This window comes from Belonocnema kinseyi, chromosome 10 (genome assembly GCF_010883055.1).
Source record: "Belonocnema kinseyi isolate 2016_QV_RU_SX_M_011 chromosome 10, B_treatae_v1, whole genome shotgun sequence".
NCBI lineage: Eukaryota > Metazoa > Arthropoda > Insecta > Hymenoptera > Cynipidae > Belonocnema > Belonocnema kinseyi.
Window position 1 is genome coordinate 43,159,611 of NC_046666.1, and position 16,860 is coordinate 43,176,470.

At 25.9% G+C, this 16,860-nt stretch overlaps 1 protein-coding gene across 2 annotated transcripts in view; it reads right to left on the reverse strand.

The window, feature by feature from the left end:
* The window catches only part of LOC117182106 (dual oxidase), a 96,962-nt gene that overhangs the window by 73,745 nt on the left and 6,357 nt on the right, over positions 1 to 16,860 (reverse strand). The window contains exons 2-3 of one of the 2 annotated variants that reach the window (XM_033375139.1): positions 7,416 to 7,496; positions 1,270 to 1,431 (exon numbers count right to left, since the gene is read on the reverse strand). In XM_033375139.1, the coding sequence (XP_033231030.1) occupies positions 1,270 to 1,431; positions 7,416 to 7,496 (243 nt within the window). Of the gene's footprint in view, positions 1 to 1,269; positions 1,432 to 7,415; positions 7,497 to 16,860 lie in introns of those variants that run through there. The other variant, XM_033375140.1, reaches the window with a different exon arrangement.

The following is a 16,860-nucleotide window of genomic DNA, read 5'->3' on the forward strand; positions in this document are numbered from 1 at the left end:
ACTATTACTCTCTCTCCTCGCTTCCTTAGCTAACAATCCTCTTTCTCTACTTTTATTCCTCAGCCCTCACTTTCCCACTCTACCTACTCTCATTTGTAAATAATTTCCTCTATTTCTCATACCCCACCTCTACTAATTCCCATCCCTCCATTTTACATCACTTTCCTTACTTTCCCACTACTCATTCCCCTCACTTTCCAACCTTTTATTTCTTTTACTCGCATCCTCTCATCAATATCCCTCCCCTTACTTCACCCTTCGCTTAACCCTTATAAAATTTCTTCCACTATTACCCTATCTCTTTGCTTCTCCAGCTAACAATCCCCTTTTGTATACTACTATTCTTCAACCTTCACTTCTGCCACTCTACTTACTCTTATTTCTTCCTCATTTCCTCTACTTCCAATCTTCTCACTTCTACTGCTTCCCATACCTTGAATTCAGATTCCTTTCCCATCACTTATTCCCTACCCTTCCCCACTCTTCATTTCCCCTTCTTCCCTACTCTAATTAATACTGCTCCCATCACTTCACCCTTTGCCAATCCTTGGTCCAAGTTCTTCCTCCACTATTTCTCTCTCTCTCTCATCGCTTCCCCAACTAACAATACCCTTTCCATACAATTATTCTCCAGGCTTTACTTCCACCTCCCTACTCACTCTCATTTCTAAATCATTTCCTCTGCTTTCCACCCCCTCACTTCTACTACTTCCGATCCCTTTATTTCACATCACTTTCTCTACTCTCCCACCACTGATTCCCCTCATTTCCCTACCCTTAATACCATCTACTCCTCTACTCTAATTAATATCCCTCCACTGACTTCACCCTTCGCCTAACACTTATTGAACTTCTTCCTGCATTATTTCCCTTTCGCCTCGCTTCGCTAACTAACAAACCCCTCTTCCTACTTCTATTTTTCAGCTCTCACTTCCACCTCCCTACTCCTACTCATTTCTAAATCATTTCCTCTACTTTAAATCCCCTCACTTCTCCTCCCTTTCCCCAATTTCCCATCACTTTCCCCACTTTCTCGCCACTTCCCGTCCCTTCAATTTCCTGACTCTCTCTCCCCTAATTTCCCCTTTCTTAATTTGCCCTGCTTCCTAATTCTCCCTCTCCTAATTTTCTCTCACTTCCCCTCTTCTGGAATAAGTACGAAAAAAAAGTTCTATCCAGGAATACAAAACCCGAAAACATAAAGTAAAATAAATTTAATAAATAATAAAAATAAAATAAATTTAATAAAAAATTAAAATATATAGTTACCAAAAAAAGCAAAAAGAGCCGTTCTGTTTTTTATGGATGGAAGTCCATCATCTCCCTGCATGAAAAGGTCGCTGAGTTTCCGAGGCGAAGGCCTATCTTGGCCTGCCATCATGTAAACTCCATCAGTATAAGCAGCTGGAACTTTTCGTATCAGCCTGCTATCTACAGAGGGATACGTCATTAATTGCAGTTTTTTTAATTGTCACAAATAAATAGACAATAAGTTGATTATTATTTTCCAATCTAACAATTACTAACAAATAAATATACATTAGTAATGACTAAAAATAAATAAATACAGAAATAAAAACAAAAATTGTTCACAACATTAGTAAATGAAAAATTTCGGGATATAAGGGTATAAGTCCCAAAGTGGGAAATGAACAGAAACTTCCCCCGAAAATTGGAAAATTTAGAAAAAAACCGATAACTGCAAAACAATCGAAAAATTATATTTTTATATAATTGGGATTTTAAAGAAAAGATGCACCTGATTAATAAAATAATTTTATTATATTGTTAATAACTTTTATAATAATCATTGCTAAATTTTGGGGAAACAGCGTTACCTGCAAAATTTGTTAAGTTGTGATTTGGAAGAGAGCCGTAACTGCATTTATTATAAATTGTAAAATGCAAAATTATTATTGAAAGTCTGAATCTTTAGAATTAATAACTGTATTAAAGCAGAGTAGTTATATTGTTGAAAAATTTAATAGGCAAAAAAAAATTTTTTTTAAAAATAATTTCATTTTAAGCCAATAATTTTGAGTTTTGCTGATACTTAATAAATTCGGAATTTATGTGCATTTAATAAAGAAACATGAATTAATTCCACTAAAAATATAGAATTTGATATTATTCGTTATTAATAAAATTTTCTAATAGTTATAACATTCTTATCCATATTTTCGTTAAAAAAAGGCTCGATTTCTTTTGAGGGTGCTTTAAAGATCAGATTTTAAAACAAAAGAATTATTGATAATAATATTAATAATTTTAAATTAAATTTTGTTAACAATTTTTTATTTTGTTTACAATTGTTAATTTTTTAACCATTTTTAAATTGAAAGAAGTTAACATTAAAGAATTTTCAGTTAAGAATCTTCAAAATTAAATTATTTAAAAATAAATTAAGCATTACTTTCCTATAAAATGCAAGTCTTAATGATGGAATAATTTGCATATCTACGATTTAAAAATTCCAGAATATTTAATTGAAACTCTTCCAAACTTTAAGAATCTGAAATGTTGATCTTTAAAATTCAAGATTTCTCATTTAAAACATTTGCAATTACAAATTATAAAATTGTTATGTTTTATACTTTAAAATTCTGAATTTCTTATGATTTACATTTGACATTTCACAAATTTGTAATGATTTGAAATTCAAAAATACTGACTTTTAATATACAAAATCATCACAATTTAACAATATCTTTATATACATATTAAAAATTGAAGGGTCCTCAGTTGAAAATCATTAAAATTGAAGAATTTTCCATTGTAAATCTTACAAATTGAATTACATATTTTTTTAAACGTTTAAAACGACATACCTCTAAAATATAAAACCTAAAAAGTACATAAATTTTCATTTTAAAACTTCAGAATGGCAGAATTTTAAATAGCAAATCTTTTTAAATCGAAATTTGAATTGTAAATCTTGCAAATTGAATATTTTGACATTTTTTATATTTAGAATTTAAAAATTATGGGAGTTTTAAGTTCTACAATTAAAAATGCTTTTAATTGAATGATTTGCATTTCAAATTACATCAATTTAGAAGATTCATGAGTGAAAACTTTTGACTTTTGATCTTCAAAATTATTACAACTTAAGAATTGTTATTTATACATCTTTCAAAATTAAAGAGTTTTCAATTGTGAATCTTCAAAATTGAAGAGTTTTAAATCTCAAATCCTTAAAATTGAAGATTTTACCATTTTAAATCTTCAAAAGGGAACTCTTTAAAAAAATGTTATATGATATAAATCATTATAAATATTCTAATTATTTAATTATTTAAAATATAATTCATGAAAATTGAATAATTTTTTAACAATAAAAAATTGTAAATTGTAACTCTTCAATATTTCAAAACTTTGAATTGAAAATCTTTCTAAATTGAAGAGTATTTCATTTTGTAAATTGAAAATTGAAAAATTATTATTAATATGTAATATTTCAGCATCCTAATCAACACGGCTGACTGCATTATTAATAATTAATTAACATTCTTAGACAATTTTTTGCAGAAATGAAAAGATCACACGCAAATTAGTCAAGAACAATAAAAAAAGTTTAGAAAATGAATTAGAATCCGCGATACTCGCGAGTAAAGATTCGAACAGGTTTGGTCGATTTTGTCGGCTTCGTTCACTGTGCAGGTAACGGTGTTCTTCCAGATCACGGCAGTCATTAGTCATAACTAGATTTGCATACCATTTTTTGACCCCGCACAGTGGGATAAAAAATGACTTTTTTAGTACAACATAACGTCCAGTCTACAAATATTGATCGATTTGGACAAAAATAAATTTACAAAATGCTAATAAGATTTCTAAAAGAGACGTCGACCCTGATTTTTAAATTATGTTTTATTTTTTTTATAAAAAAACAAATATAGCTCAAAAATTGCCATTTTTCTGGTTGACGTTATCAGTGTTTGTCAACAACAAAAAATTATTTGAAATCGCCTAATTTTCATAGAGTAACATTAGCTTAAAATGTTCGAATATTATATGACAAACACAACATTTTGTTATAAAAAATCTATTTGTTGGGAGCATGTTTTCTATCATTTTCCACAATTTTACGTTTTTTTAGTAATATCGCAAGAAATTTGGATAAAAACAATGTATTGATCAAGAGCTTTCTTCTTCAGATCATTATTGTTAATATTACAAGCAAATTTAATTTTTAAAAAACGTATTATTCAGACATTTTGCGACAGAAAAATTCATTTTACTCGATGGTAATTTTCTAAATTACATAATTCATAACAAGTTCATCAACATTCATAATTAGTTGATAAATTTTATGATTTTTTAAATCAAATTTAATAAACAAATGCATTATTCAAGTATTTGTCGACAGAGAACTGCGTTTTTTCGATGTAAACTTTTTAAGCTAACAACTTTATGATAATTAAAGCAACATGAATAATTTTTCAATCAATTTGATGATTTTATTAAACAAATTAAATTTAAAACTGCATTATTGAGGCATCTTTCGCGGAATTTTTTTTTTAAGAGACTTTTCATTTGGGATCTTAATAGTAAATTCAACAATATTCATGATTGGCTTATAAATTTGATGTATTTCTTAAAACAAATTAAATAAACAAATGTATTATTCGGGCATCTGCCGATGGAACATTTTTTTTTCTCTTGATGTCAGTCTTTTTAATTGGGAACTTAATTATAATTTCATTAACAATCATATTAAGTTGATAAATTTTATGATCTTTTAAACATTTTTTTTGTTAAATTGGCTTAAGAATTCAGAAAAAGTATCAAGTAACCATGAATGTTGCGAAATTTATTATAAAGATCCCAATTGAAAAGTCAGACATCGAAAAAAAATTGTCCGTCGACAGATGCCCCAAAAATGCATTTCTTTATAAAATTGGTATAAAAACATTATAAAAGTGATAAAAAAATTATAAATTTTGAAGAAATTATCAGGAAGTTTCTAATTAAAAAAGTTGACCTAAAAAAACTGATTTTTCTGGTGGCAAATGGCTGATCAATGCACTTATTTATTAAATTTGTTTTTAAAAAAATCACAAGACTTGTCAACTGTGAATATTGCTGAAATCGTCATGAAGTTCCAAGCCGAAAGGACTGACATTTTAAAAAAAATTTGTTGCCGAAAAATGCCTGATTGATGTATTTTTTAATTTTTTTGTTATAATGCTAATAATAATAATAATCTTAAGAAGAGATTTGTTGATTATTATATTGTTTTTATCCAAATTTCTTGCAAATTTATTTTTAAAAAACGTAAAATTATGTAAAATCGTAGAAAACATTCTTCCAACAAACAATTTGTTTATAAAATTCTTTTTTATTTATTCTATAAGATTGGAACATGTTTATCTATTGTTGTTCTATAAAACTTAGGAGATTTCAAAATTTTTCTGTTATTGACAAGCACCGGGAACATCAAATAGAAAAAATGGCTATTTTTCGTGATATTTGTTTCTTTATAAAAATTGAAAGATTATTTTAAACATCAGGTTTGACAACTCTCTGAGACATCTGATTAGATTTTCTTCATATTTTTTTTTGTTCCAAATCGCTCAATATTTGTGGCCTGTACGTTATTTTGAACCAAAACAGTAATTTTTTCGCGTTGTGCGCCGGAGCCGCCCCACAGTGGACTGAAATCGTAAACGAGATTCAAAATGACATTTAGAACAAAGTATTATTCACCGGTTTTAGATTTTTTTTTAGAAATTTGGGTATAAATTAAAAAAAAAATGGTTAAAGTAGATTTTTAATTTTTTTGTTTATTTACTTTTTATATTTTTGCAAAGAGCGCATAAAATGTCGATTTTTTTTATTTCATTTTTTATCTTCGAGACAAAATTTTTTTTCATACTTTTCGTCCTTTGAATTTTTTGCACAAGGGAAAAGGAAAGATAAAAAATGTCTAGATTGCATAGTTTATTGGTACAAACAAATTGTGTTAACAAATAATCGATATTAGGGGTTATTCTTCTTCAAAGTATATTTCAGCCCTCAAATCGATTGCCTTCATCGTTAGGATGATATGTGGCCATTCAGATTTAAGAATTAATATTATTTGTTTATTTTCTAAACAAATTATATAAACAAATGCACGTTTTGGGCATTTTTAGGAGGAAAGAAACCGTTTTTTCTTCCGACCTTTTTGCAATTATATTGCCAATGATGTTTTCTGAAGAAATTTTTGCCACTTATGTATATTTGTTTATTTTATAAATAAATTATATAAACAAAAGTAGATTTTGGATGGTTTTAAGCGAAAGGAAATAGTTTTTTCTTCTGATCTTGCTGAAATTATATTGTCAATGATGTTTTCTGGAAATTTTTTGCAACCTTTCAATATTTGTTTATTTTATTAAGAAATGCACATTTTGGGCGATTTTAACCGAAAATAAACTGTTTTTCTTCTGTTCTTGCTAAAATTATATAGTCAATAACTTTTTCTGAACAATTTTTTGCTTCCATTAATATTTGTTTATTTTATAAACAATTTGCGTAAACAAATGTACATCTTGGGTGTTTTTAAGTCAAAAGAAATCGTTTTTTCTTTTGACCTTGCTTAAATAATATTGTCAATTATGTTTTCTGAAGGGAAAAAATCACCATGAATTAATATTTGCTTATTTTATAAACAAATTATATAAATAAATTCACATATAAGGTGTTTTTAAGCGAAAAAATATCGTTTTTTCTTCTGTACTTCTTGAAATTATATGACCAATGATGTTCAATAGAAAAACGTTGCCAAGCATAGCTAATAGTTTATTTTATAAACAAATGTACATTGAAGATATTCATAGACAGAAAGAAATCGTTTTCCTTTTATTATTTCATAAAATAAATTGACAATGAATTACCTAGATGATATTTTGTTATGTCTCACTATTTGTTTACATTAAAAACAAATTAGGTAAACAAAAGCACATTCCAGGCTTATAGGCTAAAAATTTGCATTTGTTTATATTGTTTGTTTATAAGATAAACAAATTAAATTTATTCCTAAATTTTAATAGCCACGTATCATCCTAACTGTGGAAGCAAGCGATTTCAGAGCAGAAATATACTTTAAAGCTGAATAATCACTAATGTCGATTATTTGTTAATACAATTTGTTTATAACAATTAACTATGCAAGTTAACAATTTTTTATCTTTCCTACACCCGTGTGCATTAAATCAAAGAGACGAGAAGTATAAGACAAGTTTTTTCTAGAAGATGAAAAATGAAATGAAAGAAATCGACATTTTTCCACTGTTTGCATTAACATAAAAATTAAATTAACAAAAAAATAGAAAACCTACTATCACCATTCTCTGCGAAGTCATCTCATAAATTCATTATTTAATTAAAAAATTAATTAATTAATAAAATATAATATTATCTATACTTGCCAACTGATCCCCAATCAGGGTGTGCCAAATTATTGTACCATCCGTCATACCTCTGCTTTTCTGTATAGGCGTGCCGAGCACCTAAAGCAAAATTAAGAAACGTTTCACTTTGACTTACATTCTTAAATTGGTTACTTAAAATCATTAAGATTATGAACGAATTTTAGATATTTGCATGGAATTTTTGCACCTGGAGGCTGTAATTTAGAATCATCAGCATAAGGTGTGTTTTTGTGTGTGAATTATGATGCATGATATTCTTTAATGTGATATACATTTCTGCTTCGAAAATAATAAATACACTGCAAGGAATTACTCTCGAGGCAGGAATAAAATTTATCGCCTAGTTTTTTTTATAGAAAGATACGTCTTATTCAATTTCATTTAAAAATAAAAGAGAGGAAAAATACAGATTTATGATACAAAACATATTATGGAGAATTTAAATCAGCGAGTTTCTAGTTTTAATTTATAAGTATTAAAACTAGTATTAAAATTTATATGTTCCAGAAATAGAAGACCGAAAAATAAGGCCGCAAAATAATAAACACATAAGTCACAAATATGACGGATAGCCGACCGACAAACTAACGTCTCTAAATTTGAATTAGTTAAAATTTACCTAATTGCATCAGTATTAAGGATTTAAATGAATAATTCTTTTTATTTATTTTATTTATTTTCGTAGTCCAATTTTTAAATTCGATCAACTGTAAATATAAATTAACTAAACATCTTAAAATTTAAACTATGGTACTTAAAAAGTAATGATAATTGAATATGGGAAAATTAAAAAATTAACCATTCAAAATCTTTTCAAAATCCGGAAAACAATTTTAGACATTATTATGAAAGCTTCATGAGTTATTTTTTATCAATACATAATTTGATGATTGCAAATTCATAGATTCATAATTAGACGACACTAACAAACGGGAATGTTTCAAATTTAACCATTTTTAAATTAAATAATTAAGGAAATTAATATTTCAAAGTTGAAAATTATTTGTCCACTTATTTTAAATTAAAAAATTTTAAATAAAGTCTTCGAAACCAAATGATTTGAGATTAAATATTTAAAAATTATATGTTTTAAAATTGTTCCAAATTGAATGATTTCAATTTGAAAAAACAACTAGTTTAATTATTTAAAAAAGATTTTAAGTAAAATAAATCAACTTCAAAGGATTTCATTACAAGAAAATTTGTAAGTTCTCTATTCTAATTTAAAAAGTGTTCAGTTTTAAATCGTTCAATTCAGAAAATTTCCAATCTTTAAAATGTGATTTAGAACGTTTTTTGCAATAAGTAGTTAAATTCGAAAGATTTAAAAGTAGAAATTTTCCAATTTTTAATGAGTTCTAAGAAAAAACATTTTTATTTTTTTCCTCAATTGGCAGAGGGAGTTTCTTATTCTCGATTTTTTTTAATTGGAAGAAGGACCTTTTTTATTTTAAACATTTTACTAAGGTGAAAGGAAGGCAATTTTAGTTTTTATAATTTTATTTTTAAATTTGAAGAGGCATTTTTTGGTTTTTAACATTTGTATTGAGTTAACAAAAAAAGTTCTGTATTTCACATTTTATTGGAGATGATGTAGAAAAAGTTTTGCTAAAAAGTTAGGTTCCGTTTTTTCAATGAAAATGAGCATGTTTAAACTTTTTTTTACCAGAAATTGACTTTGTAAACCCAAAATTATTAGATTTTGAAGATTCTTAATTTTTGAACAATTTTAGGTTACTTTAGAGTTTTACCCAAAAAATAATTGCTATTTGAAAACAAAAATAATTATAATTTGAACAGGATTTAGAATCTTTTCAAGGTTTTGGATCCCGTTAGTTTCCCCCGTCTGAAATTGATATTTTTTTGAAATCTATATATTTTAAAGATGATTCACAACTTTAAAAAATTTAGGTTATGTTAGTGTTTTACCACGAAAGATGAATTGTAAACCAAAAAGTTAATATGCAAATCAACAAATTAACTCTAATTGAATTGGTAAACTTAAAGAAAAAAGAATTTTTAACAAAAAATGTCTTTTTCAACTAAATATATTAATTATTTTAGCCAAAAAGACGAATTATGCACAAAAAAGTTGAATTTTTAACCCAAAAATAATTTTTTTTTCAATACAAAAATTAATGTTCCATTAAATTGCAAAATAATCATTAAAATACGTTCATTTTTAATCAACTAGTTAAATTTGCAAACAAAAACATTAATTCTCAGCAAAAGTAAATTTTCAATTTAACAGATTAAGTTTCTACCAAATTGTTCAATTTCAAAGGCAAAAGAACGAATTATCTACAAAAAAGTTGAATTTTCAACCCGAAAATATGTTTTTTTTTCAACAAAAAAGTTAAGATTCTATCAAGTAGTTAAATTTTCATAAAATTAGCTTAATTTTTAACTAAATAGTTACCTTTTCAACCAAAAATACGAGTTCTCAAGAAAGCAGTTAATTGTCAATTGAAAAGATTAAATTTTTACTAAAATTTTAAATTTCTAACCAAAAATTGGAATTTTCAACTAAACAGATTAATTTTCAACCAAATTGTTGAATGTTGAAGGCAAAAGGACAAATTATCTATAAAAAAGTTAAATTTTCAAACAGAATATATGCTTATTCTACAAAAAGTTAATTTTCTACCGAATAATTCTATTTACATATAAATTGTTTACTTTTAATCAAATAATTGAATTTTCAAGCCAAATAGACAAGTTTTCTATAAAACAGTTGAGTTTTCGATTTAAAAAATCGATTTTGATCGCAAATGATGAATCTCGAATAAAAAAAATTCAATTTTTTAAAAAGTAGTGCAACTCTAAAACAAGCAGTTGATTTTTCATAAAAAAAAAGATGAATTTTCAAATAAGTATGTACTTGCTGATATTTCAACCAAAAAATATTTTTATTTCAAATAAAAAACATTTGAATTTAACAAAAAAAAATGAATTTCCAAAAATAAATTTAATTCTAGGCGAAATCAGCTTACTTTAAATTAAAGTTGTATTTTTAACGAAAAAGGATAAAATTTAAATAAAAAAGATTAATGTTCTAACAAAAATGACGATTTTCCAACGAGCTACATGAATTTTCAACCAAACAGTTGAATTTTCAAATGGAAAGGGTCAAGTTCGAATTTAAAATATATATTTTACACCAAACATGGAATAGTTATTTTTTTGTTAAAAAATTAATTCTAAACTAAAAAATAATCCCAAGTAGTTGGATTTTTATAAAAAAGATGACTTCTTAATAAAATAGTTCATTTTCAATAAAATAATTAAATTTTCAATCGAATAGTATTTATTATTAATATTATTATATATTAAATATCAACAATATTATTATTTTATTAATAATTTTGACCAGGCGGGTTGAATTCTGAATTAAAAATATAATAGTAGACTTTATAACCAGAATAGTTGGATTTTCTTATTGGTTTTTATCAATTGAGTTCGCAGTGAAGCAAAAAAAACACAGAAAAAGTGTAAGTTCCATGGAAGATGGTCTTATTTAGGAGGCCATAACTGCAGTTCTATTAGAGCTAGAGCATTCTAATTTTTTCCAAATTTTAGAAAATTTCGTCTACTCTAATTTACATTCCAGCAATTTTCTACACTGATGCACAGGATATGGGTTATTTAAGGAAAACTAAAATTAACAACTTTTAAAAAGAAGACACTCAATCGCTGAATAATATTAATATTAATCAGCGATTCGACGACTTATTTTTCCAGTAGCGTAAAAAAGTCTCAGCTAATCCAGAGACTATAAATCTTCAGAAACTCGTGCTTACTGGTTATGCTAACGTTTTCCTAACATCATAAATTCGATTGCAGGAAATGTTCAAGAAAAGGAAGGTCGCGTCTAGCGAACGTTGACTCGTATAACTTCTATCGCAATGAAAAAAAGTATAAAGATGGATTTTTTATTATTATTATCATTATTATCATTATTATTATTATTATGCAAAGTTAGGCAATGAGAGGTAGCCCTTCTCCCGTCATCATTATTCGCGTGCATGGCGCGTATCTTCAAAGGAAAGGAATGAAAAGATAAATTTAAAGCCATCTCGCAATCTTTCCCTGACGAGCAAATGAATGCGCGAGGATTCCTTATTGCGCTTTGAAGTGCTGTTGCCTAACATTTTATTAATAATTATTTTATTTTTTATCAAACTGTTTACAATCTTCATGTACAGATCGTTACTTTCAAAAACATTTATCTTGGCCACAATAAATGTCTTTCTCGAAAAAGATATAAATTTAAGAAAATAAATAAATGAATATTGAAAAAAGAATTTTCATTATTTTCTAGCAACAGTTTGCTTTTTCATCCTCATCAGAGAAGGCATTAGATTTGTGTCCAATATAAGACCCCCCCCCCCCCCCCCCCCCCCCCCCCCCCCGGTTCTATCAAATGTCCACGTTTTGTTGCCATCTAAACCCCAAAAACAGGTTTTTATTAATGTGTCTGTATGTATGTATGTATGTATGTATTTGCCTGTATGAATTTATGTTTATATGCATGTATGTATGTATATGAGCATTATCAATTTTGAAATAATTAATTTATGAAATTGGCCTTTAGTACGCTTTTAGTGCCGGATACTGAAGGTCAAGTTCGTTAGCTAGCTATTTTGGATAAAAATTCAAAATAATAGAGGATTTCCAAATTTTTAAGACCTTTTTTTTCAAGATTTAAAAATGATATGCCCGGCTGTTCGTAGTATTTGGAAATACTAAGAATTTATCCTTAAAACTTTTTTTAATAAAAGGAAAATTATCAGTTATAGCATTTAAAAAATTAAAAAAAATAATATTAAAATGTTGAGCCAAACAACGCAAAATATAAAAAAGGGCAAGACAAGGATAAAGTTGCTCTTTCAAAAACCCTACAAGATTTTTATAATAACTTTTTGAATTTTTTCGCAAAATGGGAAATTCAAATTTTGATCGCAAAAAAATGGAAATAAAAAATTTAATTTTTCGGTCAGACTATGCAGGATGCGAAAAAAATTATGCAACCAAGAAAGATTTACAAATTTTTTATTAATTACTTTCTGACAGGACTAGTAGTTTTTGGTTTATTCGTTAAAGATAATAAAATTAAATTTTTGGACCAACAACACAAACTACGATAAAAATAAATAGAAAAACATTGCTCATCACAAAAGGAGCTACAAATTTCTTCCTAGCCGTTTTTTATAGGATACGTAACTTTTGTCTTAATTGTGAAAAATAACATTAAAAATAAAAAAAATACATTTTTGGAAAAGCAGCGCAAGATAAGAAAAAAAAATGAATAGACAAAAGTTGTCCACCCTTCAATGATCTATAGATTTCTTATTATTTTTTTATGGAATGCGTACTTTTTGTTTTAATCGTAAAAAATAACATTAAAAATAAAAAAAATCGTGGGAAAATGACACAAGTTGCGAACAAAATTAATATACAAATGTTGTTCACCCCAAAAAGATCTAAAAATTTGGTAAAATATTGTAATTATTATTTTTTAGTAGAATGCGTATTTTTTGTTAAAATCGTGAAAAACAATATTAAAAATAAACAAATTAATTTTTTAGAAAAACAAAACATGTTATGAATTGTCATGTTACGAATTGCAATAATATAAACTTGTTAAAATGATACATTTTTAGGGTAACTAATAATAAAAATTAATACAAAATAAAGTACGAATATTAAAGTAATCATGACAAATGAAATTTCTACTTTATTTTTCAATATCTGGGGACTGAATCGAGTGCGTAGCACGAGATAAGTGATGAGAATGAAAAAGCCCAAGGAGATTTAACAAAAGAGAATTCACAATCCCTAAATGACGCACCCTAGGCGTGCTACAACTTACGAGTATTGTAAATATTTTAATTCTTTTCAACAAAGTATATCTATTTTAATCAAAAACTTTGCAAATCATTTTAGTATTTTTTGGTTAAAAATTCCTTTTATAAATAAATAAATAAAAGAAATAAAAGTTTCCCAGGAAAAATGAGTGAAAATCAGTGCAATCGTAAAAATTTGACTCAAACTATAAATATATTTCTTCGAACCATAAAAACTTGTCTCGAAGAAATAAATTGAAGTCTGGCTATGTCTGAAAAATGAGACATGCTGAAATCGAAATTTTCGACTTGAGCATGTCTTGATTGGAGGCAATTTAATTCGAAACCGACGAAGAATTTGTATTCGAATTATTTATTTTCCTCTAAAAAGATATATATTTTTTTAATAAATAAATAATAAAAAAATAAAATTATTTTTTATTTTTTTTTCCGTTTTTCTTAAATGAATTCCGATAGAACAGTTGAAGGTTTAAATTTCGTTGCACTATGAAGTTATTCTGTTGCTTTAATAGATACAAATATTGAAATTTAAAATTGTAATGTTCTTTTTAATTCATCAAATTTATTTTTTTGTACACTTCTTCATTCATCGAAATTTCCTTAATTTTTTTGTCTTTTGCTTCTCGTTCTTATTTAAAATTTGTTTTAAAACTTTAAGAAACTATTTGGTGTGTTAATTCTTATATGACACATCCAACTAATGACCGTCTGAATCCAAATTGAAATTTCAAAACTGAACCTTAGAAGAAATTTTCTACATTTTTTAAACGAAAAATCGTTAAATATTGCCGAAAAATTGAACTCGGTAAATCTAAAGAAACACTTTTAAAGGAAAAAATTAATTTCTACAGTTAAGTATTCTTTTTTAAAAAATAATTTTTTATGTTAAAATTAGACAATTCCAGTTGAGGATTAATCACTTTAATTGGAAAAACTCTTTAATTGAAAATTGATCTCTTTTGGTAGAGAATTAATTGCTTGAAAATTGATTTTTTTGGGGGAATTACTTCGTCAAAAAATCTTTTTTTATGGTGGAAAATGTAACTATTTTGATGCAAATTCTTTTCTTTTGTTATTGAAAATGAATCTTCTTAACATACAATTTATTATTTTACTTGGAAATTGATCTTCTCCCATTTTCGTTAAAAATTTGTATTTTTTTTTGAAAATTCGTTGTTTTTTTTTGTTAATAGTTAATCTCTCTACCTGATTTTTTAAAACTCTTGAATAAAAAATAATATTCTTATTTGCATTTTTTTTAAAGATAAACTCCGTAGTAAATTATTCCTTTCTCTTATTTGATAATGCATCATTTTATAGAAAATTTGTCTTTCTTTGGGTTAATTTTTTTTAATGGAAATTTAACTATACAATTTCGTATTGAAAATTAATCTTTTTTGATTGTAAATTGAACTGTTTGGTTTAAAATTTATCTCCATTCTTAAAAATTCATTTTAGTTTTAAAAGTTTGACTATTTTGTTGAAAATTATCTTTTATATCAAATTAATTTTCTTGAATGAAAATTTAAGTATTTCATTTTTCGTTGAAAATGTATCTTTTAACAAAAATTTTTAATTAAAAATTTAATTATACCAGTTCAAGATTAATTATTTTCCACATTTACCACACATTTATCATTTTGATTAAAATTCATCTCTTTGGCGATACACTGAACTGTTTTTTTTAACTTCTGTTTTTAGGTAAAAAAAATTTTTTTACTAAAAATTTAATTATTCCATTTTTTGTTAAAAAATTATATAATGCAACTATTTTTTACAAATTAATCTTCATTGTTGTAGATTCAGCTGTTTGTTGAATATTCATTTTAACTAAATAAGTATAACAAATTTAGAACGAAAAAAATTGAAAAGCCACAGAGATTTACAGAAAAATATAGGAGAAAATTTGAATTTTTTTTACCCTGAAATTCAAAATTTTCCAGTTCCTTACCGACTCGTAAAAAATTTTCACCGTCACTGAGATTAAAGAATTGGAACTCATAAGTTGAAAATGTTCTCATTTGAAGCAACAAAAACTGTGCTGAAAATTAAAGCAACTCTTTTGAACTTCAAACTTTTAGCGTTAAAGTTGAAACAAATTTTAATTCAGAAATATTTATTTAATAAATTGAAGATCCTAACAATGTCTAATTGATTAATATTATAATAAATTCCGTTAAATTTCAAAATTTAACAATTTCAGCATGATTTCTCGTTAAATTAATAATTGTTTAATTATTCTTTACAAATCAAAATTAAGCACTTTCGTTTACAAATTAATTTTTTTTAATGTAACAATTGAAATTGTAACGTTCTAAGTTTAAATTGATTACTCTGAAGTTTTAACGATTCAAGACTTTCTATTTCAAAAAATTCAGTTACAAATGACAATAAAATTTTTTTTTAAATAAAAATTTGACATGTAATTAAATTCACTTTTTAACGTTAATATATGTAAATTTTTAATCTTCGAACAGATAAAGAAACGTTTTAAAATATTTTTTATCAAAAAAAGCTTTAAATGTTAACTGATTAATTTTATAAATTTAAAACTGATGTAAACTCCTGTTAAAAAAAAAACAATAATCCAACGACCAAATTTGGACGACAACGAACAAAAAAGAAAAAAGTAAGGCTCCTTTTGTAATCTGAAAGAATTTAAAAAAATTATTTTCGGACAAAAATAAAAACAGAGGAAAGAAAAATGAGAAGGCAACCAACCACATCGTCTTCCTTTTGTTTCTTTTCTATCAAATTAGGTATCAAAGAGAGAGAAATAAAAAAAATTTATTGCTATTTTATTGTAATTTGATAGTAATAAAAATAAAAAAGACGAAAGAAAAAAAAAGAAGGAAGGGGATGTGGTTGATTGCCTTTTCATTTTTCTTTCCTCTTTTTTATTTTTGTCCGAAAATTATGTTTTTTAATTTTCTCAGATTACAAAAGGAGCCTTTTTATTTGTTCGTTGTGATCCAAATTAGGTCGCTGGATTCTTGTTTTTTTTTTTTAACAGGACTTTGCATCAATTTGATTATTGGACGTTAAATAGGATTTTTAATTTTGATTTTAATCTAATTTAAATTTCTTAAATTTAGAATTAAAAACTGAAAAGATAAGTTTAACAGTTTGTCTCCTTTTATATTATATTTATGAATAATTTACTAAAACTAATATTATTTCTGTATATTTCCAGGTTTCGAAAAAATTGGGCCGAAAATTTAAAAGACCTTCAACTAAAAAAAATGTTTTCATACTTGTGATAGCCCCGATTAAAAGTTCATAATATCTCAAGTATCCCAGTTTACTTTTCTATCTTCACTTCCGGTAACGAAACCAACAATTGTGACACGAGACGTAACAACTTGGACGATAATTGTCCAATCATCGGTAGTTTCCACATCATTTCAAACAAACTGTCTATCGAATCACACCATCATCTATTAAATTAAAAAATTTCTCATCAAATTTAAAACAAAACCCCCTCTTATTCTACGATTTTATTTCTAATAAAATTAAATAAAATAAAAAACACAACCTTCTTTTTAAAATATAAATAAAAATATAAATATAAATAT